Source organism: Mesocricetus auratus, unplaced genomic scaffold, assembly GCF_017639785.1.
Source record: "Mesocricetus auratus isolate SY011 unplaced genomic scaffold, BCM_Maur_2.0 Super-Scaffold_100003, whole genome shotgun sequence".
Taxonomy (NCBI): Eukaryota; Metazoa; Chordata; class Mammalia; order Rodentia; family Cricetidae; genus Mesocricetus; species Mesocricetus auratus.
The window spans coordinates 34,065,471-34,091,371 of NW_024429188.1; the positions used below are offsets into that span (position 1 = coordinate 34,065,471).

Below are 25,901 nucleotides of genomic sequence, written 5' to 3' on the forward strand. Positions count from 1 at the left end.
TTTGGTTTTAAGCCTAACATTTAACAGCTGAGCCATCTCTCCATCCCAGGGGAATTTTAAAATTATAGTTACAGATGTTTGAAAACTGTGATATGTATTCTTGTACTATGAACTTTTGAGATGTGGTAAGGATGATACTGACTAAGTTATATTTTAGATAAAATATTCTTTAAATACACAGTCCCAATGATTTTCTTTCCAGTGAAGTATGGGAGAAGTCATACAGTATGATCTGTCTAAAGAATTCAACTACAGTTGGTACTCTACATTTGCAAGTTCCATATCATTGACTTAACAAAGCAAACTTAGAAATATTTGTAAGGAGGTGTCCATTTGTAATTAAAAATAGATATTTGGGGTCATTATTCCCTGAATGGTGATAATCTAACAACTAGTTACACAACATTTACATTATATTAGGTGTTATAAGTAATTTAGAGATGATCTAAAACATATGGGGAGGTGCCATGTAGTTCCTATGAAAGTACTTTATATAAAGGACTTTATCATCCATGGATTTGGTATCTATAGGATCCTGTAATCACCCCACTCCAGATACAAAGGGGCCAGTGTACATCTTCAGAGCACAAAATGCTTTTCACTGAAAAGGGTTTTTTTTTGTATTGCATGCATTCTATACAGGTGTTACTGGGAGATTGTGCTAATAGAATTTACATTTTATTGGAAGAAACAAAGAAATATAAACTTAGCAAAACTAATTCTTTTTACATTCCTGACCTCTGTATACTCATGTGTGTGCCTTCCTAACAATTCTTTATATCCAATAACTCCTTACTCTCCCAGAGTTACTCTTCCTAATGTGTTTCCTGATTTTCTATTTGAAATGTCAAATAATTCCCAACCGTTTAAAAATAGATTTTAGTATTAATATTAGAGATTTACATGTGATTTTTTGTGGTTTCTTATTTAGGAAAATCACCAGATTTATAGCAAAATTGCAATTAATTCAACATCTTGCTACAATTGCTTTATATCCATTATTTTATATATCCTTATACTAATGTTTTGTTCTTATTGACATCTACTTATGTATTTCCCTAAGATGACATCTTTATATACTCTGCATATACTTATCCATATTTTATGTGCATATTCATTGTACTTAAATTGTTTGTTGGTTTATGTTATTTCACTGGCCCACCCAAAATAAAATTTTCTGTTTCACATAAAATAAAATTTTACCCAAAAGACTTGAAAACATGTCTTTCAAGGTGAAAGATAATTTCTTAAGTAACCAATATAGAATTATTACTCAAAAAATAAACTTTTGGACCAGGACTGTAAATCACTGGTAGGTCTTTTATCTGGTATATACAAGAACCTGAATTCGATGTGGAGCACCACAAAATCACATCAAGAGACTGTTGCTGTTCATTCTGCAACTTCAGTAGTTGTGATACCTTCAATTCTGCTAATAATATTCTCTGATGCTTTCCATGTCGTTGACAAGTTTCTATAATCTCCTTCAGTCTCAAACATTTTCCAGGCATCTTTAAATGTTTCAAGACCAAGTGTTTGTGGAATGTTCCTTAATTGAGATCTGCCTGCTTGATTCCTTATGAGTGTGTCCTGTTAAATACTTTATGTGGCATTACCACGAGTTTTCCTTTTCACTCCTTTCCCCAGTTCAGCCTTTTGTCATCCTGAACAGATATGCAAAATGTCCTAATTGATTTTTCTCTCTTTGACCTCTCCCTCTTTTCAAGCCGTCATCTAGATGTTTCTAGGTACTTTGCAACTATGCAGGTTATATCATACTATTCCTGGCCTAAGGCCTGATTTGCCCATTGAATCAATTCCAAAATCGATAGCATGGAAAGAGCGTTTTTACTAACGTGAAATGGATAATCCTCTTTCAACACAGTGGATCTTCCTTTGTAACGTCATCATATACTACATGGGTTTGTTGTGCATTACATCATGTAATTTATTCTATGTTACAGATAATTATTAGCATTTCTTTTATCCTCCTAGAATACCCTAGAACTTAACCTCCTTAAAGACAGTTATAATTTCTTGATCTTTTTCTTTCCTGACTGATTATTGTCAGTGCAACAAACTTGCAGTAGAGTGCTTTCTGACTTACTCTTTTGGAAATAATGCACAAGACATTCATTTATTTGTTCATATCTTTGTTTGTTCACTGTGTGTATATGTCTTGCCTGCATGTATGTCTGTATTCCAGTGTATTAGTTAGACTTTCTGTTGCTTTGAAGAAACACCACAAACACAGCAACTATTATAAAGGAAAACATTTACTTGGGACTGACTTACAGTTCAGAAGTTTTGGTCCATTATCATCATGGAAGGAAGCAGGAGGCACATAGGCACACATAGCACTAGAGAGGTAGCTGAGTTCTACATCTGGATCTGCAGGCATCAGAGACAGTGAGTCACTGGGCCTGGCTTGAGCTTCTTAGACCTCAAAGCCCATCCCCAGTGACACACTTCCTTCCTCCAGCTTCATACCTACTATAGCAAGGCCACATCTCCTAATAATGCCACTCCCTAAGAGCCTATGGGGGACATTTTCATTCAAACCCCTGCAACCATATGCATATCTGCTGTCCTCAGAGGCTAAACAGAGTGTTGCCTTCCCTGGAACTGGAGTTATGGACAGTTGTGAGCCATCATGGATGCTAGGAACCAGACCTGAGTTCTCTGGAAAAGCAGACATTGCTTTTAACTGCCAATGTGTCTCTCTAGCCTGAAACACAATACATTTTTGTATAGGCATGGGAGAATTCCATATATTTAAGACATTTTAATTTGGATATCTTTATAATAATTTAAGGCTGACTAATAATCACCATCACCCTTTTGTGCCATAATTTACTAAAGAAGATCTATATAACATATACATGGAAATAACTGTTTTCAATTAGGATATGAAAACACAATCTGTACGCCAGGGATAAATGGACTTTGGGTTCCCATCCCACAATTAGGGATGCTCTCTCAGCCTGAACTCTTGAAGGAGGGCCTAGACTCTACTCCGGATGACATGACAGACTCTGGAGATCCATCATGGAGGGCCCCACCCTTCCTGGGGATCAGAATGGAGATGGGGGGGGCCTGGTGGGGAGGGAGAGGGAGCTGGGATTGACATGTGAAACAAACTTGTTTCTAACCTAAATTAAAAAAAGGAAGAGAAAAAAAGAAAACACATTTTGCCCTATATATACAGTATTAGATAAATCATTGTACTTTTTCTATTGGAAAACTAGAGAGAACTGGACACATGAAGCATAATAATAACACATGGTGAGCATATGCTTTTTAAAAAATATGTACAATACAAGTTGCAGGTTAAGTAACACTACATCTTGATGGTTTTAAACAGAGGTAATTAAGAGAAAGATTCATGTTATAGAATCCCTCTCATTAGATAAAATTTGAAACTCAGTGCTACAAATGTATTCAGTGACTAGTCATGTCATGTTGAGATGTTAAGTATGTGTGCTTACATGTATCCTCTTTTCAAAGAAAAAGTAATTTGCTACCACATGGTTCCATGTTCAAAAAGAAAATAATTTGCCTAGATACAAACCAAAATTGCAGAATTAAGGATTCTTAAATGTGTTCTGCATAGGCTGCATATGTTCTATCTAAAACAATATTTTTCAACAAGTTAACCCACTATCAGTCTTGGAAATTGGAAACAGTTTATGAGGCAGGTGGGATACCATCCATTCTAGGAAGTTTGGAGCCAGCATATTTTTCAGAAGACTCAAAAGTATTTGCATGGAAAGCCATGCCATTTCTGTGTTCTTAGTTTAAGCCAAGTCTTCTCAATTATTTTCTTCATTTTGCTAGGAAATAAAGGAAAATATTATATTATACCACATCAAGGTTCCTTGTCTTCCATATTTGAAAGCCTTCACCTTTCAATATTTTCAGTAATTTCTAAACATTAACTTCAAAATAAAGCCAAAGAATATTGTTAATAACCTAAAAAGAATTTTAGGCATGTTCATGAGAATCAGTTTGGCGCAGAATCGAGTTGAATGGCCAATGTTAAGGAATTGGCATGAATTCCTTTAGCTACTAACAATATATTGTTTGAGTAGGCAATGAGTCAGTGAAGTGGGGATAATAACTGGCAAAATTCCAAGTAGGGACAGTTGACACTCAGTGTGCATTTTCTTAGCAATAAATGAGGAAAAAAATGTTAGTCAGCAAGCTTGTCATGAATTATAATTAGAACACTTTGGGGTTGCCTTTTGTATTATAGCTACATAATGTATTATTAGGCAAACTGTAAATATTGGCATCTTACTGGTCTGGCTAATGAAAACAAAGCATATCCGTTATTTTTTAAAGTTTTACTTTTAAATTGATATGTATTTACCTCTATTTATTGGGTCTAGTATTAAAATTCAGTTCACATATGTAACATGTAATGATCAAGTTGTAAGGTTAGCATTTTTATACTCTTATAGGTTAAGAACCAATGGCAGTTATTGCAAATAACCATAACAGTTTCAAATTGGGCATTTCTCATTCAAATCTGCTAGTAGGTTACAGTTGTGCAGGAGGCCAGCTAAACCTCGCCCCTGGTCATGAGTTGAGTTCAAGAAAGTTCACATTGTCTCACATCCTCCATGTGTCAGCAAATCTCTGAACTGAGTGTTTCTTCTGGCACATAACACAAGAAGACAAATGCAACAGCTCATAAGCACACTGAGCCTCTCTATACACACATCTGTTAGCATTCCCTTCACCATAATAGGTCACATAACCAAGTGTATGTTCTTGAATCATGGAAGAAATCTCCTCCCAGCCTTTGATCACTGTATCACTGTGTGTACACTGTGTCTTGCTGTCCTATGAGCAAACCAGCCACACTGAGCTTCCAGCAGCTTTGTAGTTGCTCTTCCTTTGTCTCTCGCTCTATTTTCCCATATATCTGCATGGTTCATACCTTCAAGTCTTTGGCTCAGTTGCATCTTACCCTTTCCTCAAAGTGTTCATCCAAAAGAGGATGTTGTAAGCTACTAATGTGGGTGCCTAGAACTGAACTCAGGTCCTCTGAAAGAACAAGAATTACTCGTAACTGCCAAACCATCTCTCCATCCCCTTGAATTTTTTTGTAAAGGCATCAAAAAGGAAATCTGGGCCAATATCTAACAATAAAATTCTAGGACTTTATTCTTAAAATATTTATAAGAATGTATCAGTTGTATAGTGATGAGTTTTATTATGGCACATATATATATATATGAATAAAGTATTTTGATCATATTCGGCATCATTCTTCTCTTGTATCTCATTCCACCTCCTGCTGTTCCTCTTCCTCCTCCAAGTCAGTGGTGTCACACTCAGGTTTCACCTAACTGTTTCAGCTTTTTCAGTATACTCTGATATAGACTATATTAGGTGCTAAGAATTCTTCAGTTAGCCTATTTCCTGACTTCAGTTATTACAAAGAGGTGAGTTAGCCATCTTGAGAAATCTGGAGAATATTAAAAAACATTTGAGGTAACAGAATATACTTGTTTATGTACAATTTAGCATTTGGTAGGTGCTCTAAAATATTGTTTTGATATATTATTTATGATTTATTAAAGCTTGCCTGAGGATTCAGAAAGCAAAGTCAGCCTCAAGCTGCAGAGGTCAGGCAGTGGTGGAACACACCTTTAATCCCAGGACTCAGGATTAAGAGGTAGATGGATCTCTCTGAGTTTACTAGAGTGAAGAGTAACAGAACTCATACTTTTGATCCCAGCACCTGGGATCACATACCTTTAATCCCAGCATTAGGAAGATATATAAAACAGGCACAGGGTCTCGGAGCTAGCATTCATTGAGGATAAAAAGATATTGAAGTCTCGGGTTTCTCCAGCCACTCTGAGGAGAGATTACAGTCTGTGGTTTGGTGGAGCCAGGATTGCCTTTCAGTCTGAGGTAGAGTGAGAGTTAGTGCCCAGCTGCTTTGCTTTTCTGATCTTCAGCTTGAAGCTTGCACTGCAATGTCTGTTTCTGGGTCTTTTATTTATTGTGTTATAAAATATTAGGATGGTTATTAGATCACTATCTGAGTGCATGCATAGCACTCCGCATTTAAACCTCAATACCCCCACAACTGTTTAAAAGGATAAAATGATCATTGTCACAAAAGCTTACTATTAAAAACAAACCAATTTTGCATTTGAACTTAGATACTCTCTTTTGAGACAGGTGATAGTTTATCTGTAAAGACGAATTTAGCTGACACCATTAGCTTATACTTTACAGTTTGATCCTTGAAATCATTCAGGAACACTACTGCCAATCACCTCATTGAACTGTACCTGGGTCTTAACACAGTACAATGAAGTTCCTAGAACTCAGATATGATGTAATTAAACTGTCAGATATATTGACACCAGTGCTGAATGTTTCTGCTTGTTCTGATTTAATCTGTAAGACATACTGTCATGAACATGGACTTGCTGTCATTAAAAATGCCTCTCCTTTCCCAACTCAACAAAAATTTGCATTAGTAATAGAGCAAAAAGATATAATTGGCCCTGCAGTTGGTCAAGGTTGTGTTTCTTCTGGTAATATTTTATTCATCCCATCTTCACCAGATAGTAAGTTTTTAAAATGCAGTAATAAACTAGAAATACTAAATGCCATTTTTCCTTTCTGAAGATTTAAAAATTTTAAAGTGTTGTGCATATGTATGTCTGTGTGTATGTTCACACGTGTGTGCATGTATGCAGAGAGAATAGAGGAAGAAAGAGGAATCTAGTATCTTGTTTTACTGCTTTGTGTGACATTTTCTTCACCTTGTCTTTCCTGTGCTTAGGGTTTCAAATGAGACTCTCAGAATCAGATGCTTTGTATCCATGCCAGCTTCTTAACCCTCCATTCTAGGAATAGCATGCAGGCTCCTGTCCACCTAGAGTATGATTTTGTCTTAGCAAATGATCTTTCTGCTCGTGCTTTAAAAATAAGGTTGGAGATGCAGGATTGAATGCAGGATTATAATCTTAGCTGAACATCCAAGTGTGGCATGGACCAAAGGAAATGAAAAGAATATGTAAATCATTTAATCACTACCTCCCTAATCATTTCCAAGTCACAGGGGAACCTGAGCTGTCCTTAAGCCCATTCATTATTTCTGACTTCCTTTAACAAGGCTTTGCTTTCAATGGATGTAATGACGTACTTAAAAAATAAAGCTTAAAAAGAAGTATTTCCATGATTGGGAGATTGATTATCATGAAAAACAACTTTCAAAGAATCTTCAGAATTCAAATTAGTTTGCTTTGCACCTAAGAAAATTTCCTGTTACTTAAGATGTCTGAGACGCTGATCCACACACTACCTACGATGAATTCCCAATTCAAAAACGATACTGCAGTTCCAAGTAACAAATAAAGGACATAAATCCTCAGTATTCTTTCTGTTTACTGTCCCTAAAATACTGTTAGTATGTATTAGTTCATGTACGGTGTTTATTCGTTTTCATTACATTTGACTTTAATGCTACTTTAGTTTTGTTTTTGTTGTTAAATAAAAAAGACTGAAAACTTCAGTTTCTAGCTTACTCATTACATTTACAGAGTGACTTCAAATCTGCCATATTCTTATTTTTCTTTTGTGGTGTGGAAACATGCTATAAGCGTGTAATAAGAATTGTTTCATTTCAAAAGATTGCACATTTGTTAATGGGCTTCGAGAAAGATGTTCTGTCAACTTTGTTAACTAATGAGTAGGAACACAGTTTTCTTCTCTAAGAATGATAACATAGGTAAATTGCCACATGGCCTTCCACACATTCAGGAAGTAGTCCCTAAGAATCAAACTTGAGGAGTTGCTTGAGGATTTGTTTGTTATTTACGAGCAAGTAAAATGAACTTACAGTTGTTTGTAAAACCATAGTGCAGTCCTTTCCTGTGTTTGCCTTTGGCAAAAGTATGATGGCTCATCCTTGTTTGTCTTCACTAAGGTGAGGAAGATCTTCTGAGTCCCCCCCAGGATACAAGCACAGGATTAGAAGAAGTGATGGAGCAACTCAACAACTCCTTCCCTAGCTCAAGAGGTAAGGACCAATACCTATGAGGAACTCATACCTCGCCATTCTAATTGCCATGTTTTTGTCTGTTACAGGCCAGCCTGTGCTGGCAGGATGCCAATTTGGTTTCATCGATGACATTTTATTTTTAGTATAGATTTCTGGCTTGGTGTGTTTTGAGTTCAAATACCTGTGTGAATAAAGTGTTTCTAGAAGGAAGAATTCCACCTTGTACTTAGAAAGTCTTTTATGTGGTTCACATATTGGTTTGGAGAGCTGATTATGCGGTACCTTTTATTTAAGAGCAGTTACTATATGACTTTCACAGATGAGAAAATGACTGCTGTATGGTGCCTTTGCCAGGGATGTACAACAGTGAGGCCTAGAAAATGGCTAGTAAATGATAGTGAGGGGGACACTGGCTTGTGTTTGAAAAGTGTATAATACCCCATCATTTCAATATAGGGATAATTAGGTCTCCATAGGTAAGGTTATCAGCATTTTACTTCCTTGCAAAGAAAGACATTTTTTCCCTATCACACTGCCCTTGTACATTTTTGTACCTCACACAAAAGCAGGACTTTAGTGCTCAAATTTTTCCCAAAAGCCTGTAAGAGTCACAAATGGCTTACTTCATCCAAAGAGATATTTTACTGTTCTTGTTATGGTTTATGACCTAACACAGTCAGTGAACAACCCCCTATCAACCTATAAAAAAACAGTTAAGGTCACCTGTGAGTTGACAGAAAGAAAGCCCATCGAAGCAGAAAGGAGGAAACAGAAAGGCTTGTAGCCAGTGATTAGCACCCTAATGGGCAGCCTAGGAAGGGAAGGGTGGTGGAAAATCTGATGTTTTTGTTTGTCTCCATAAGGGCAATAACGAGGGGGTTTTGAGTAGTGTGTTTTCTCTTTTTGTTCAGAGTCAGCTAACAATGGCCATTTCCTTGCTATTTGATGTGTGAGTGAACGCTATGCAGTGCACATTAAAAGCAATAATGTTCTGGTAGAGCGTTGCTAAGGAACCATCTAGGAAGCTAATTTTAAATGTCTATACCAGCCATCTTTTCACTGCTGAATACCACTGTTTGATTTTTTCACAGATGAAACTCTTACCTGCCTTTCACTAACCTCTTGTCCCATGCCCATCCTAACTCTATTGGGTATATCCTCTGCTTATATCTCATTATTTAGAAAGAGAAGATGATACATCAGCTTGATAGAAATATAAATGCTTTCCCCTTTGTTATCCTCACTTTATCCTTCAAGATTTTACTAGTGCCTACTATGTGTCAAAGAAAGTGTTAGGAATGCAAAGAAAGAACAAATTCTTGACCTCCAAAGAGCTCATGGTTCAGTTGGAATGCCGTATTCCAAAGAAGTTCAGAACATGATACAATAACAGAATTTCTATAGTGGAGATAACTTTTTCATGAATGAATCCCTGAAGCACTCTGCTTGTTAGGAAGGAAAAATACTTACGTAAAAGTTTTTTCTTCAAGGTAGTTAGAAATGTCAGGGCTGTAGGCATCTACTACACATTTTATCATCCCCTCACCTTTGCTTAAAGGTCATAGTCATGTGTTTAATTCCAACTTCTTGAAGTGGTAGTCCATTTACCTGCTCTGTGAGAGGTTAAGAGCTAACCTAGTCATAGCCTGAACATTTTTTCACACCTAAGCTACAGGAATATAGCAGAGAAGACACAACCACAATACTCCTGGCCCAGGTCCATGCTGATTAGTTTGAGAATAAAATCCTTTCTATTGGCTAGCTGTACTACAGTTCTAGATTCCTTTCAGGTAGACTAAGTATAGAACGAGCTTCCTGAGACATTAAGAGTATACCTTCTCTATTGTAGTATTTGCAGTTCACATGCCTAATGTAGCATGAACTAGTGTGATTTTGGTTTACTTGTTTGGGACCTTGGGAAACACTGTTCATGCCACCTAGATAATGTTATTAAATTAATACTTAAGGAAGAGTGTGATGCCCTAAATGCTGACTAAAATGCTCTAATATGGGAGGAAGAGTCCTTATCTGAATTTTTTTCCATTGACTAACTTTTTATTTAATCATAGTCTGGTGGCTTGAGAAAATTAACTCATTCTTGAAAAGCAAAAAAAAAAAGCTAGTCTCAGAGTATTTAACTAGATTTCTCTCTCTCTCTCTCTCTCTCTTTCTCTCTCTCTCTCTCTCTCTCTGTGTGTGTGTGTGTGTGTGTGTGTGTGTGTGTGTGTGTGTGTGTGTTGTATGGATATATATGTACCTATGCCTGGAGGTGAGAGGCTGGCATCAGTTGTCTTCCTGTATTTATTTGCATTTTAGTTTTTGAGACAGGTTTTTTTTGCTGAAGCGTGCTCATCATTTTAGCTAGACTAGCTGGCAAGCAAGCCCTCTGAGTCCACCTATCTAACCTGCCTCCCCCAGTACTAGGGTTATAGGTACTCACCACTATACCCAACTTTTATATGGGTGTTAAGAACCCAAATTCAGGTCATCGTTCAGCAAGTGTTGTACCCACTGACTCCCCAGCCCTTTGGCTGGGTTTTCTGTGATGCTATAATCTTAGCACTTTTTGTTTGCTTCCTGCAAACTTGAGTATTGCTATAGAACGTCAGTGGTTAGAATAGTTTATTTGTAACTAAAAACATTTATAACTAGAAAAGCAGTATATGCATACATACACACGTGTGTGTGTGTGTGTGTGTGTGTAAGTGTGTACACTTAGGCTTTGTGTTTGGTTTGGTGTGTAAATAGAGACAGCTGAACTAGGCAGAGACAGCTTACCATTTGGCACATATGTTAGGCTGACATTAAGAAGTTCCTGAAAATCTTACGTCTTAGAATTAAAGACTCTCCCAGTGGAAAAGCTTCATAAAAAAATCCAAGAGACTTTGATACTCTGAACAGTGTTCATCGGCCTGATTTAACTGTGTATCATGCATGTTTTCATCACAAACTAGAATACCAAAATAGAGTAGATTGTATATGTGCTTTTATATACAAACATAGATGTATATACTCGCAACAGTTTTACAACATGTTTATAATCACATGTACATGCAAATATCAGAAACAAAAATTTTATGAAGCAGTATTTTCTATACTACATGTAATGTATGCTGTTTCTATTTAATTTGTTCAGGAATAAAATGTTGGTTACAACCTGCTAAATTGATTTTCTGATCCAGTGTTAAAAATATTTTTATCTACCTTGTCTCAGATTTCTTTGTCCATGTATGTATCTTTCAAAAAATAATTTCATTTTTTGCCAAGACTGAGCTAATGTATTAGAGGACTTGATAGTTTTATTCTGATTCTTCTGTCCATGTCTCTAGAGTTGTATTACCAGAAATAAACGAAGATCTTAGTTGCTACAGCTATTTCAAACAGCTGTTTCAGTGACTCAAAACAGATGTCAGAGCCAGAGGTCTGACATTTAGTGGAAATGTGTTATTAAAAACTACCTCATGGTTTGTTTTACCCTGCTAGTTAATTTCCAACAGAGGAAACGCTTTTTTGTAGAATGAAATTAAAATTGTCATAAATATAGAGAGTAAACAGATACTGTATGCCTTGAATTTATGACCTCTATGTTACTGCTTGCTACACTTGTGACTTAAACCTGGACCTAAATATTTCTAAACTTCAGCTTTCATTTCCATAGTGCTCGGAAGCACAAAGAAGTTAGGTACCTTGTCCATAGCCATTCATCAAGTTAAATTAGGTCTCTGATATTATCTCAATGGTTTTGCTCAACTATTATCCAAAGTAATAAAGAGAGCATGTTGATCCACTTAGTCCTAAGCTATGGCCATTGCTGGTTTGAATATGGGGCAATAGAAACTGCAGGACACCCAAGGTGTAGAAGTGTGCACATTTAACTTTGTAATTTTATATTTCCTCATTAGGCTTTAGGTATAGCTTGTTATTCAGAATTGGGTGCTCAGTGTACATTACCAATTTCTGTCTGATCTATTTATCTATCTATTATCTGCCCCTCTTTAAGTGTGTGTAAAGGTTGAATTATAATATAATACACATTATATTTTTTATGGTACTTACTGAATCTCCTTCAGTATTGTATAGGAACACTCCGTGAGTAGAGTAAACAACACATACAATTTAAGATCACGCACTTTAAGCAATTTGTGTCCATGTGTTTCTGATCATTTAGTGGTCTACAAATGTAGATTTCTATATGCAAGTATGCACATTAATGAAAGAAATGCCTTTCTATTGATGTGGTATTGGACTTCCTAAAATGAGGTGCTCCTTTATACAGATTAATAAATAATATTGTATAAGACAAACTTAGTGCATAAGACAATTAACGAAATAGTCCTATTTGAGGATTTTTTTCTACCTCTGAAATTTCTTCCTTATTGATATATTTTACAGAATTTTATCACTAACAGCTTATGGCATTTTTTCCTTTTTATAGCACTGCTGCTCAAATAAGCTCACATATATTCTGCCAAATGTTCCCGAATTAACAGCCTAGGGAACATCTTTGTAAAAATCTTTTAATATTCAGATATTCTTCCATGGCTCTTTTATGGAGGAGAAATATTTAAAAAACAAAGGCAAGGCTGAGGATATAGCTCATTGATAGAGCATATGCTTAGCGTGATATAGCCTGGGTTCAATTCCCAGAGTCAAGAAAGAAAGAAAGAAAGAAAGAAAGAAAGAAAGAAAGAAAGAAAGAAAGAGGAGGGGGAGGGAGGAAGGGAGGAAGGGAGGAAGGAAGGAAGGAAGGAAGGAAGGAAGGAAGGAAGGAAGGAAGGAAGGAAGAAAATGAAAGCAAGCAAAGTCTGAATAAATATCTCAGCAGTTAAGAGCATTGGCCTCTTTCCCCCCAAACCCAGGTTTAATTCCCAGCAACCATATGATGACTCACAACCATCTCTAACTCCAGTTTCAGGGGTATCTGGTGCCCTCTTCTGGACTGCATGAGCACAAGATAGGCATGTAGTACACAGACACACATGCAGGAAAAATTCCTATACACATAAAATAAAATATAACTTGTTTTTAAATGAGACAGAAACATAATGCACCTCCACCTCTACAAGAACTGTTGTTTCTTAAACAAGTCCACAAAGGGTATGGTAAATTATCCACTTACACTTGAAGACCAATAAGCTGCAATTTTGGGGCCCAGTCTGACCCCCTACTGTTTGTAGAAATGAAGGTTATTGGAACATAACCATGCCCATTCATTTACATAGAGTACAGGGTTGCCTTAAAAGCAGATTAGTTGTAACCAAGTTGATTAGTTACTACAATGACTCTGTGGCTTATAAACCCTGAAATGTTTACTATCTGGTCCTTTCCAGAGAAAGTTTGCTTTGCCGTGTTTTGCACTTTTATTTTGTGTCCATTCGGACTCATTACATGTACACAGCCACAAGCCTCAGGGTGGATCAACTTTCAGCTCAGCAAAGCTATGGACATGAATTACTTTATGCATTTCTATCTGTATACCAGAGAGCATATACATTCAGTATCTAAAGTATCACCACTTGAATCTTGTTTGACTGGTAATAAAATAGAAACGCTAAAATGGTTATCAGCCTTAAATTCTAACCATTAGCCTTTTTGAAACCACCAGTGAACTAAGAAAGCTGAAGACACAGGCACCTAAAAAACAAAAATTTCTCCCACGTCTTTCTCTGAAACCATGAATTCTAGTCAATAATCTCTATTCTGGTTGCCTTAGGAACCCAGACTTCTCCAGACCTAACCAAACCCCTGATTTATACCTAGGACCACCTCAACACACTTCCCTTTTCTCTTGATTCATCTCCTGATAGCATACCACGTTGTCAGATATACACCCTAACTGAAAACCTAAAGAAACTTTCTAAAGGATACATTTATGAAATCAAATATTCAAGTAGATACTTGCATTTATTTATTATTCAAGAACATTTTAGAATGTTGCAACCATGTAGTTTATATTTTGTCAGTGAGGAACTATCTTTAGTACAGTAGAAAACATTGAATTTAGCTCTAGAAAAAAATGGCCTTTTCTTTTGTAGACTATTTGTGAATCTATTGACAGGAAACAATCTGCAGAAAAATTAGGGTTACATCAAATATGACTGAAAAGTACCCAAGAGAGATCAAATACCAATTACTGCATAGTTTTCAGCAATAACCGTTGACAGTGCCCTGAGTGTAGCTCAATATAGAATTAATAAAGATCTATAATCTTGGTTATTCAAGAAATCACCTTCTGAATATAAATCATAGTATTCTCACAAGATAAAGTTACAGACCAGAACAAAGTGTTAGCTCTCAGAATTCAGTCTCTAAAGCAGTGGTTCTCAACCTGAGGGTCATGATCCCTTTGCTACCACATATCGCGTATTTACATTATCATTTGTACAGTAGCAAAATTACAGTTCTGAAGGAGCCATGAAAAAAATTGCATGGTTGGGGGTCACTGCAACATGAAGGACTATATTAAAGGGCTACAGCATTAGTAAGGTTGAGAACCACTGCCGTAAAGGATAGCATTCATAGCCCAGTTATTTATCACACAGAAAAAGACTCTTGGCCATGACCTCACTGATACCATAATGTTTTAGTTTGCTTCTCTGTTGCTGCGATAAAACACTGATCAAAAGCAACTTGGTGAGGAAAGGGTTTATTTTATCTTACACTTTAGAATCTAACATGAAGTGATGCTAACACAGAAATCTGGAGGCAGGAACTGAAGCAGAAACTATGGAAAACACTGCTCAATGGCTTTCTACCAAGCCCACATTCGCCTACTATTGCTTCTTATACACCCCAGGCTCACCTGCCCTGGGATGGTACCACCCATGGTTAACTGGGTCCACCTGCATTAGTTATCAATCAATAAAATGCTCCACAGACCTGCTAGTAAGCCAGTCTTATGGCATTTCCTCTTCCAAGGTATTTCAGGTTGACAATAAAGACTGATTCGGTTTCATCAGCATTGATGAAATACCAGTAGCACCTAGGTATAGGACAAAAGACTGAGGATACAGTGCTGGCTGATATGTGGGCCCTCTCCTTCATAAGCCCACAGCCTTATAAGAGAGAATGAATTCTGCCACGAAATGATAGAACTCTGAACTATAAAGATTGTTTTTAACTTTTTCTGAAGAAAAATATTCTCAAAGAGTCCAACAGAAAGACTAATTCATACTAGGTTTATCTGAGCCACTAAGTATGAAATGATGTTCACCTTCTTGTTGTCATCTGTGATAGTTTGCTTCTGGTAACACACACTGCTGAGGAGTTTGTCTGCAGTTTTTCTCTCTTGTTCCTGGCTTGAGGAACAGCGTGAATGCATAGTTTTACATGTTCAAACTTCAGTTACTACAATCACAAGAAATTTCTGACCCCTTTAGTAAAATTCATAAGGGAGAGAAGGGGGGAATACAATGTCACACTTGGAAGACCTTTATATATACATCAAAAGTTTGGAGACTTAAATGTGAGTTATAAAAAGTCGCCTTTGCAACTCCCTAGCTACATCCTGGAGTGGTTTTGGAGAGTTTTAGTTTTAGAACCACTGAGAATGGGAGCAACTGAGCATGGCGAGTTGCGGAGAAAGATAATGTTGGATAGGTTCTTTCACAGCTGTTGGTTTTATTTCCTCAAAATGTGGAAATCTCATGTAAGGCTGCATGAAGAATTGCCCCATAGCTCAAATCAAAAGCCACTGGGCTTTTGGATATCCTGGAAATATGAAAAGCCATGTCTAATTATGAATATTACCATAGAATAGTTTCTTATCAGGTTCTCTTTTCAAAACAATAGACTTAATTGTATGCAGGCATGGTTTCTATAAAGCAAGAACAGTCTTTAGCCATTGATTCTCAATGTTCCTGATGATTGTTGAATTAAAGGGAAGAGGCTAAATGCTCATTCTTAGGTATTATTCTGTTGTTTGTCCGTTAGTGGGACTTACACGTTTCTCTCATCTTTTTTTCTATTCCTCATCGTCCCCCATCATAGACATGCTCAGCTTCAAGGAGATAGAAAAATTATTCCAAAGAGTATAAAGACCATGTCCTCTGTGGGGTTCTGCTTTAACACACAATCAACAACTTTTGATGTTTTAATGCATTGATTGTCAAGTCAAATGTGAAGAGATTGTGAGATTGTTGAATACCAAGCTTGAGACTCTATTACAGTAGCCCTTGAAAGCAATGCCTCCATTTGTCAACTTCTATTCTGTGTGATTTTCATCTGGTTTAATGTGTGAAATTATGGATACTATAAATGATGTCTTTTGGGTCTTGTTATCTGTTTACACTGATTTTAAGTGTACACAAAGGTTATTTGACAAGATGTGTCTGTGGAATTTTTGTTTCTGTTTCCTTTTTTTCTAGAAGGTAATAAACGAATTGTCACCTCAATATCTGTTTGTTAAAAGAAGCAAATTGGTATGAAACTGTATATTGATGCGTGTTTTATTTTTTCCTTTCTGATATCTCTGCCTCTTCCTCTCTCTATTATTAAAGGAAGAAATGCCCCTGGAAAGCCAATGAGAGAGGTTAGTGAGACTTGGGCTCACAGCCATGGCTTCTGTCTGTCTCATCCTGCTTTCTGTGTCTGGCCTTTGTGTAAGAACTGTGTGTGTGCACGCGCATGTGGGTATTATGCATTCTGTCATCATCTGAAAATGGGAGTGGCTCCTCCACTTGCAGCCCATTTGAAGAGCTTTCCTCAAATGTTCATTGTCGTTGTCATCTCCATGACAACAGCAGGGTTGGGGGAACAGGTGTCTCTTAAACATGGCAATCCTTTCTAGTCCCGAGGATGGAACCTGACAGTTCATACCTGATGTCATTTGTAACACAAACAGAATCTTCAAACTAAGTTTTACCATGAACATGATTGACGAGTCATAAAGCTTCCTTCTGCTTCCAGGACCTGATCATTTTCTGCCAGGGTCTTTGGTTTTTATTTTTCTGAGATTACCTCCTTTTATTTTTTATTGGTTTTTTCCTCTTTCCCTCACTCCTACGCTCCTTCGTTTATTTCCATTTTAGCTAAGTTTTTTTTAGCATGCATTGTGTGCCAAGCACTGTAGTAGGCATTTGCCATTTATTTTTGCATCACATAATCTTCATGACAAACTTAAGAGGTAGGTATTCTTCTGGACTCTGTTTTTCACACATAAGGTAACTGAATCAAGGACTGGGTAAGCAAAGTGTCCAGGATGGCAGAGCCAAGTGTGGAGTCCAGGAAGCCTAGGAAGCTTGGCTTCATTGCCATGTGCTTGAAAGGCTTACATCATCTCAACATGCCTTTTAGAAGACTCCTTTTATTTGTCATGTTAAAAATGAAGGTGAGGGTTTTGATGTGTTTTTAATGCCATTTTAAGGATTGGAATGAATGGGGTACAGCACTGACACTGAGTATAGTTTGGGTTTTTACAATCAAAGCTGTTTCTTAATCCTATGCTATTATATGAGCATTGACTTACCTACTCAAGTGACTGTTGGGTGACAAAAGTGCTAAGTGTCAACACAGGTGGAATAAGATTGCCCTAACCAAGAGTTTATTGTGAAGGAAGGGGGCAGGCAAGCTCTCCCAAGAGGTGTCGCTGGCATATGCTGTTCTGAGAGATAAGCTGAATGGAATTTTTTCCTATGACTTGGATCCTTAGCATAGAAATAGACAAGTGGCCACAGATACATTTAAACATAAGTAGTCCTGGGGCCGCAGAGATGACTCAGTAGTTAAATACACATATTACTCTTGCAGAGCACCTGAGTTCAGTTCCCAGGACCCATATTACGATGCTCACAATCACTTGTAACCCCATCTCCAGGGGTCCCAATGGGCCTTTGTGAACACATAGTTGAAAACAATATAAATCTTGTTCATACTAGGTGATCATACTAGAAGTCTGCCAAGACCATGCTATGCAATTATAATAAAATTTAATGACACTTGGTATGTCTGCACTAATGTCCCTTCAAAACGATGGACGTTTCAAGGAGGGAATAGTAGTAGCTTGGAGGAGAAGTTAAGAAGACTTGAATCAGTAATGCATTGAATGTTCCTGGCTCATGTACTTAATCTGTGAGACTTTTTGGTTAATTTTAATGCTTAGTGTCCACCATGAACTTTAATATTTTTTGTGACAAAGAAATGCATAATAATTTTGAGACCCCTGAGCATATTTTATCCATGAATAAATATTCTTACAGTCCAGCAGATTGAATTGACTACCTGAGATTCCAAATGGCCAGATAAGTTCCCTATGAAAACACCCTAAACTCACACTAAGCCAAATATTTTTTCTCAGAGATGAAATTATGGAGAGGAAAAGATAAGCCTATTTTGCTCTGGTATTCTAGCTTTGCTTTGGCCAATTGAATGCTAGCCATTTGTTTGGGATTTGAATTTAAAAAATAGAGTGCCAGATTGCTATTGAGGTCTTGGACCTTTGCCAGAAAATCTCAGTTCCAATCACTATGGAAAACAACTCCCTTAGGCACTGGTGGCATGTGAAACTAAATGTGTTGCAATGAGTGCCAACTTGGAAAAACATAACACTGTCTAATGTTCAGCTCATGGTGCCTTTGTGTTCAATAATCCTTGCTTAAGAATGGATTAAATCAATACTTTCTATAGACACTTTTTTGTGTCAAGGTGTGCCCAAAGCTCATTGCTATTGCTTGAATCCTGGCCGCTTTTTGACCTCTTGTGTTTATAGTATGATATTTGGATATTATTTTTAGATTTTGTCAGGAAAAGTTAATGACCTCACTAATATTCTGTCTTACATAAAAGGATAATAGAAACAAGATGCCTCCAAATCTAAGTTTTATAACCCTGTTTTAACCTTCTAATAGATTGAAGTTTAATTTGAGGGGACAGTCTTTTATCAAAGATAATGTATTTCATTTTGTTTGTTTTCTGTATCCAATAAAAACTTCCATTAAAATGGAGTAATTATTCCGGTAAAATGGGTATTTGTAAATTATATTACCAAACATGTAATGTAGGTATAGCAAGCCACCTCTATATGTTTTTATTTTATGTAGCATAAGAATGATCATAAAGTCTCTTATTAACATTGAACAGTCTAAACAGGTTAATACCACCAACATTTATGCCAGTGTGTGTAGTATATTAGCAATAATTGACCTCTCTTTCTGCTGGATACCCACTAGAACTAGTACTTAAAGATAATCAAGTATTTTTTTCAAGGTAGTAACCAAACACCATTTTAGAGACTAGAAGTACCCCTTGGGAATATATTTTATTTGTATATGTATTTATTTTACTATCTCTGAACTGTAGTATATAACTCCTAGTCAACAATCTTAAAAGGTTAGTTCTAATTATCCATAAATTGCTAGGAAAAGCCAAGGTATTCTATGTTTTGCTTGTATTTTAAAATATACTGTCTATTAATATCCTAGAGTTAGATATGGGTCATAAGATATCATTAGAATTATATTCACTGCCAGGTTTTAAGGATTTTTTACTGGCTTTGTTAAGATTGCTAATAGGACAAAATTACATTTACTCTGTCTACTTGGAGGTGCGTGTGTGAGTAATTGTACAGATTCCTCAGGGTTGCTGTGCAGTGAAAAATAGATACAGGGGACTCACTCCAAACTGTGACTATCACATGTATATTGAAATTCTGAGAACAAGGGGCTCCACTATGTCTTGCTGAGCTTCTGTTTTTATTTTTCGTATGCTTTTTAAAGACAGGATCTCAATGTGTAACCCACATTGACCTTAAATTTGACATCCTCTTCCTTGAATACTGGTAATGTATGCATGCACTGGTACACCACACACACACATGCACACGCGCGCGCACACACACACACACACACACTCCAAGTTTTTTTATCATTGACCCACTTTATGAATAGTACATATGCTCTGTTAAACCTTTTTCTGTCTGAAGTCTTAACCAAAATCCAAAGTAACTTTTTAAACACAATTAACCTCAATAAAATTCCTTGAACTAATAAAACTCAAAGAGTTTTACAAACTTACCTACCTTAATATAAATGAGTGACATTAAACATTTAATGAATCTTGAATTGATCGGGTGTCATCACTGTATAAGTGCTTGCTCATGAATCCTCTTCTAGTTCTCTTACGTTTTGTTTTAAAGGGATATGTATCTATTGAAATAAATATTAAAACAGACTACATGCTCTGTTCTTTCTAAAATATTTATTGAGATTTTAGCAATTCTGAGACTCTGTTAAGTTGATACATGGTTAGGTATTAGTGGCCTAATAAAGCATCTCATTTCCAAAGGCAGTACTTGAAAAAGAGAATGACTTACCAAGGTTGAAGAATTAAAATTAGACTCATAAAATATGAGACATATACAAAATAGAGAGCTTTAAAGTACATCTCCGATTATCTTATTCTAGATGTTAGTTTTGCTAGAGTACCCACAGACATTATGCTCTTGATTCCATGTTGGGGGATTAATGCCAGGTCAGGCCACGTTATTATGAAAAGGCTATTTTTATAGTTAACCCTCATTTAGTAGGCAAGCAAAGAAGGATTCTCAGGATCCCCAAATCTTTGAACTACATATAGGTCATATTATAATTAGGCTGCAGAGTAATTTGGAATGTAAAGTAGTTTTTATTCTAAAGCTTTCTAATTCAAATCTGAATGGTGTACAAAAAAAGGTCAAATCAAGAGTTTATTTTTCAACCAAGTAAAAGCAGAAAGAAAATGGTCATATCCTCCATAGTACAGCTATTCTTCACAGCTTGAAGCAGCCAGTAAATGAAGATTACATGTGATCACTAAGGTGGCTTTGCTGGTAATGGTGATGATAGCACAGGGGGTGGCAGTGGTTTCATAATAAAAAATGTAGCAAATACAATTATAGTAAATAAAGCAAATTGAGAAAGATGTGTCACATTACAAAGTTTTCTCTGTGATAGCAGCCTTGTGATTGTTTATGGAGTTCCTTTGAGATGAGTTGGGAAATTGAAATTGGGAGGTTGAGTGCAGTGTTTCACATTTTTTTCCATCAAATGACACCAGTGGGCTGATCCAGCATTAAGCTGATACTAACACCATGTAATGCTTCATTAACAAGGCTTTACTTATTTCCTGGAGATGGGTAAAAAAATGGAACTTTGTTGTATATAACTTCAATGAAGCTTCTGTGTTGTCTTTCCCCTGAAACGGAAATAACTCCCCATAATGGCAATCAGGGGAACAATGCCTGCACACTTTGTAAAGTCTTTCTTTTCCCTTTGTTTTCCAGGACACAATGTAGGAAGCCTTTTCCACATGGCAGATGATTTGGGCAGAGCGATGGAGTCCTTAGTTTCAGTCATGACAGATGAAGAAGGAGCAGAATAAATGTTTTACAACTCCTGATTCCCGCATGGTTTTTATAATATTCGTACAACCAAGAGGATTAGACAGTAAGAGTTTACAAGAAATAAAATCTATATTTTTGTGAAGGGTAGTGGTACTATACTGTAGATTTCAGTAGTTTCTAAGTCTGTTATTGTTTTGTTAACAATGGCAGGTTTTACACGTCTATGCAATTGTACAAAAAGTTAAAAGAAAATTACATGTAAAATCTTGATAGCTAAATAACTTGCCATTTCTTTATATGGAACGCATTTTGGGTTGTTTAAAAATTTATAACAGTTATAAAGAAAGATTGTAAACTAAAGTGTGCTTTATAAAAAAGTTGTTTGTAAAACCCCTACACACACACACACACACACACACACTGAGGCAGCACATTGTTTTGCATTATTTTAGCGTGGTATTCATATGGAATTCATGACTTCTTTTCTTTTCTTGCATATTAAAGATAGGACTTCCTCTAACAGCACCAAATGACTGCTTCACATTGCTCTTTTGAGAATTGTTGACTGAGTGGGGCTGACTATGGTCTTTCATTTTATACATCTATATGTCTACAAGTATATAAATACTATAGGTGTATAGATAAATAGATATGAAATTTCTTCTTCAAATGTTCTTGCCACTTCCTAATGGAAATAAATTGCTTCTAGTTGTTCGGGCTTATCTGCTTGGGCAAGAGTGAATTTTCCCTGGAGTCTGAGGCCAGGAGAATACTACCATACTAAAATATTGTCTAGGACTCCAGATGTTTCTAGTTTTGAACTTTCCACTGACAACCAGAGCTTTGAATTTTTTTTAAGGAACCTGTGAACGAATACACAGGACTTACTATATCAGAGTCATCTGTTGGTTGATATATTCAGCTTCCTGTTGCTGGCTATGCCATGGTTTAGATTCAATGATGTTTCTGCAAAAGAGCATCAGAAGGCATTCTTCACTCCTGGGCAATAGGAGGAAGACAGTGGAGGCTGAGGGTTGTGACTCCCCAGTCAATCCCTGTGAGGGGAGTAGCCACTCTGTAAAAGAGTGGATGAATATTCACAACTATACATACGAACATCTCTGTTCTCTATAATCACTAGATTGTTCTGCCCACTTCTTACACTCAAACTCTAGTGGGTAGTTTTGTTGTTGTTGTTGTTGTTGTTGTTGTTGATGATGATGATGATTTTTAGATTTTAGATTTCGTTTTCCATTGTGATGAGTTTTCTATAATGCTGCAAGATTTACGATTATTGGTAAGAAAGTAACCCAATCACATTGTGACCCTGGTGAATATCAATCCCGAGACCCATGAACTGCATTTGTTGCCTTTGCATTGGTTTCCCTGCAAGTAATTACATACAGAATTGTGAGTTCAGGAAGGACAACAGTTTGAAAGTCTCTCCAAATCGTCTGGTAAATTTGACAGGCTAAATCATAAACAAATGCAGATCATTGAACAAGAGGAGAAAAACGTGAAGATGAAAGCTAAGGACTGATAGGAAAAGCTTTACTTACTCCTCCATGTCATTGTGTGACTATATCATTTAAAAATCATTCTTTCAATAGAAATCACTGTCCCATTATTTTGCAAATCTGTTACCTGTAACATCCAGTGTACTTAACTTTTAGAGAGTGGTTTTTATCCATTATTAGTTGTAATTAACATCAAACACAGCTTCTCATGCTATTTCTACCTCACTTTGGTTTTGGGGTGTTCCTAGTAATTGTGCACACCTAATTTCACAGCTTCACCACTCATCTGTTGTGTGGACACCATTATCCTTTTTTTTCTTTTTAATCTCCAAAAGAAAGCCCAAAGCTCTAAAGTAACACATTGAGATTAGGTTTTAGTCTTGCATTATTTTTCTCTTTTATGTGACGCTGGACATTTTCTTTACCCAAGGGTTTCTTTTAATTAAGATTTAAAGCAAGGGGTTACTTTACATCCCACTAAGAAGTTTTAAGTTTCTTTCTAAAATCAGAGGTAGATAGAGCGCATAATTTTGTTTTAATCTTTTTGTTTTATCTTTTAGATATTAGTTCTGGAGTGAATCTGTCAAAATATTTGAATAAAAACTGAGAGCTTTATTGCTGAGTTTAAGCATAATTTGGACATCATTTCATGTTCTTTATAACCACCAAGTATTAAACTGTAAATCATAATCAATGTAACTGAAACATAAACATCACATGGCATGTATCATCTTTGTTTCCAGGTACTGGATTCTTACTTGAGTATCATAATATATTGTGTTTTAACACCAACACTGTAACATTTACTAATTATTTTTTTAAACTTCAGTTTTACTTCATTTTCACAACATATCAAACTTCACCAAATATATGCCTTACTATTGTATTATATTACTGCTTTACTGTGTATCTCAATAAAGCACGCAGTTATGTTTAAAAAAACCCTTTGTTGGAATGTAGTAGTTTGATTATTCTTTTTAGTTACTTCAATTCTTTCTGTATTTTTTTTCTTTTGAGGTTGGGGACAGGGTGGGGAATGTATCTCACTGTGTTGCCTGGACTGGCATTGAATTTTTGAGTTCAAGTGGTCCATCCTGCCTTAGTCTCTGAAACTGCTGTGACTACAAGCTCATGCCCTGATTTATTTTATTTCTAAACATGTAACACATCAATGTGTTCAAAAACTATTAAGAACATATATATATGTATATATATATGTGTGTGTGTGTTTACACATACATATGATATAAATAGAACTTACATACATTTAACTATATATATATGTGTGTGTGTATCAGTTACATAAAATCAGAAGAGGAACTATTTTGGGGAGAAAGGGAACAATTGAGGGGAAAAGAGAGATGAGTGAAGGTAGTGAGAAAGAATTTGAGCAAGGTGCAATGATAATGTATGCATGACAGTGTTTTAGGGGTTCTGTTGCTTTGAAGAGACACCATGACCACAGCAACTCTTATAAAGGAAAACATCTATATGGGGTGGGGTGCTTAGATTTTCAAAGGTTTAGTTCATTATCATCATAGTGGACAATGATGGCCTGCAGACAGACGTGATGCTTGATCTAAAGGCAAAAGTAAGTAAATTGAGATTCTGGGCATAACTTGAGCATATATGAGACCTCAAAACCCACATGCACAGTGGCACACTTCCTCCAATAAGGCGAAAGCTACAGCTCCATTCCTTATGAGCTATGGGGGCAATTACATTCAAACTACTATAGACAGTGTCATAATTAAAGCCATTATTTTATGTACTAAAAAGAAACAATTAAAAATCCAGGCATAGTGGTGCAGATCTGTAATATTAGCTCTCACAAAGCAGAAGTAGGAGGATCGCCTTAACACCAAAGCCAGGCAAATCTATGTAAGGAGTCTCAGGCTACCCAAGGCTATAAAGTCAGATCCGGTCTGAAGAAAATAACTCAAACTGATACCACAAACACTTTTTGTATGTGGTGTGTGTGTGTGTGTGTGTGTGAGAGAGAGAGAGAGAGAGAGAGAGAGAGAGAGAGAGAGAGAGAGAGAGAGAGAGAGAGAGAGAAAGAATTTAATGAGTGTGCTGTGTGTTGATTTAAGTGTTCAGGTGTCATGGTGCATGTATGATTGATTGTCCAAGGACAACAATGGGTGTCAGTCTTCATCATTTACCTTAGATGAGACAATGTCTCTTTGCTTTTCACCACTTTGGAAGCCAGGAAGGGTGGCCTGTAGCTTAGGGATTCTCCTGCCTCTCCTTCCATCTCACCATAGAAAAATTGGAATTACAGATATGGAATACCTACACCCAACTTTACATGCGTTTTAGGTTAGGTAACCATGCGTGCATGGCAAGCTCCTTTGCCCACTGAGCCACCTCCTCACCCCCCTTGAAATACTTCCACTTCAGTGTGTAACATGCTTTCTCATTCTCTTCAAAGCCACAAATATTCTCATATGTGTAAACTATTCAGGGTGTTTGGGAGGCATATGTAGGTTTTCAGTCTTTGCCATTGAAAGTGACAACATTACACATGTCCTTACATCATTCCACTTATACACAAATGTATCCATAGGTCCCATTTGTAGAAATGAAATGGCAGGATCAAAGGTAAACCATTGTACCTTTGTTACCTTGAAAATACATGTTTTGTACAGTGACAGTCATGGTGACTGTTTTGTTTTTTCTAAATTTGTTTTTTTTTTTATTATAATCAGTATTAAACCAGGTTGGAATTTGTTGCTTGCTCGTCAAGAAAATTTCATCATTTCTAAAGGAATTGTTAATTGTACAGGATCTCTGGGTGTGTGAATGGTAGGTGAAGGACCATAAATGATGTCTCAGAAAGAGTTCTTAGAAGGCTTCTGTAAACATAGTCATGGCCACCACCTGACTGAGTCCTGTTCCTCATCTCTGCCCGGTGCTTCTTATCCTAACAATGAAGATGAAAGGGGGATGAATAGCATTACTCCTCCTTGAGGGAGAGATTACTTCGGTCCCCCACCAGTTGTGCTGGTGTGATCCCCAATAGGAGCTACTC

General features: G+C 36.6%; 1 protein-coding gene across 14 annotated transcripts in view; it reads left to right on the forward strand.

Annotated features, from left to right (window-relative positions):
* Window positions 1-23,809, forward strand: part of Dmd (dystrophin) — a 2,157,616-nt gene extending 2,133,807 nt beyond the window's left edge. For 9 of the 14 annotated variants that reach the window (XM_040744180.1, XM_021232987.2, XM_021232985.2 and 6 more), the window contains 2 exons: window positions 7,961-8,053; window positions 21,291-23,809. In XM_040744180.1, coding sequence (XP_040600114.1) covers window positions 7,961-8,053; window positions 21,291-21,388 — 191 coding nt within the window. In that variant the 3' untranslated portion in view covers window positions 21,389-23,809. Of the gene's footprint in view, window positions 1-7,960; window positions 8,054-16,533; window positions 16,566-21,290 lie in introns of all 14 variants that reach the window. The other 5 variants (XM_040744181.1, XM_021232988.2, XM_040744185.1 and 2 more) reach the window with 1 other exon arrangement.
* The last annotated feature ends 2,092 nt before the right edge of the window (window positions 23,810-25,901 follow it).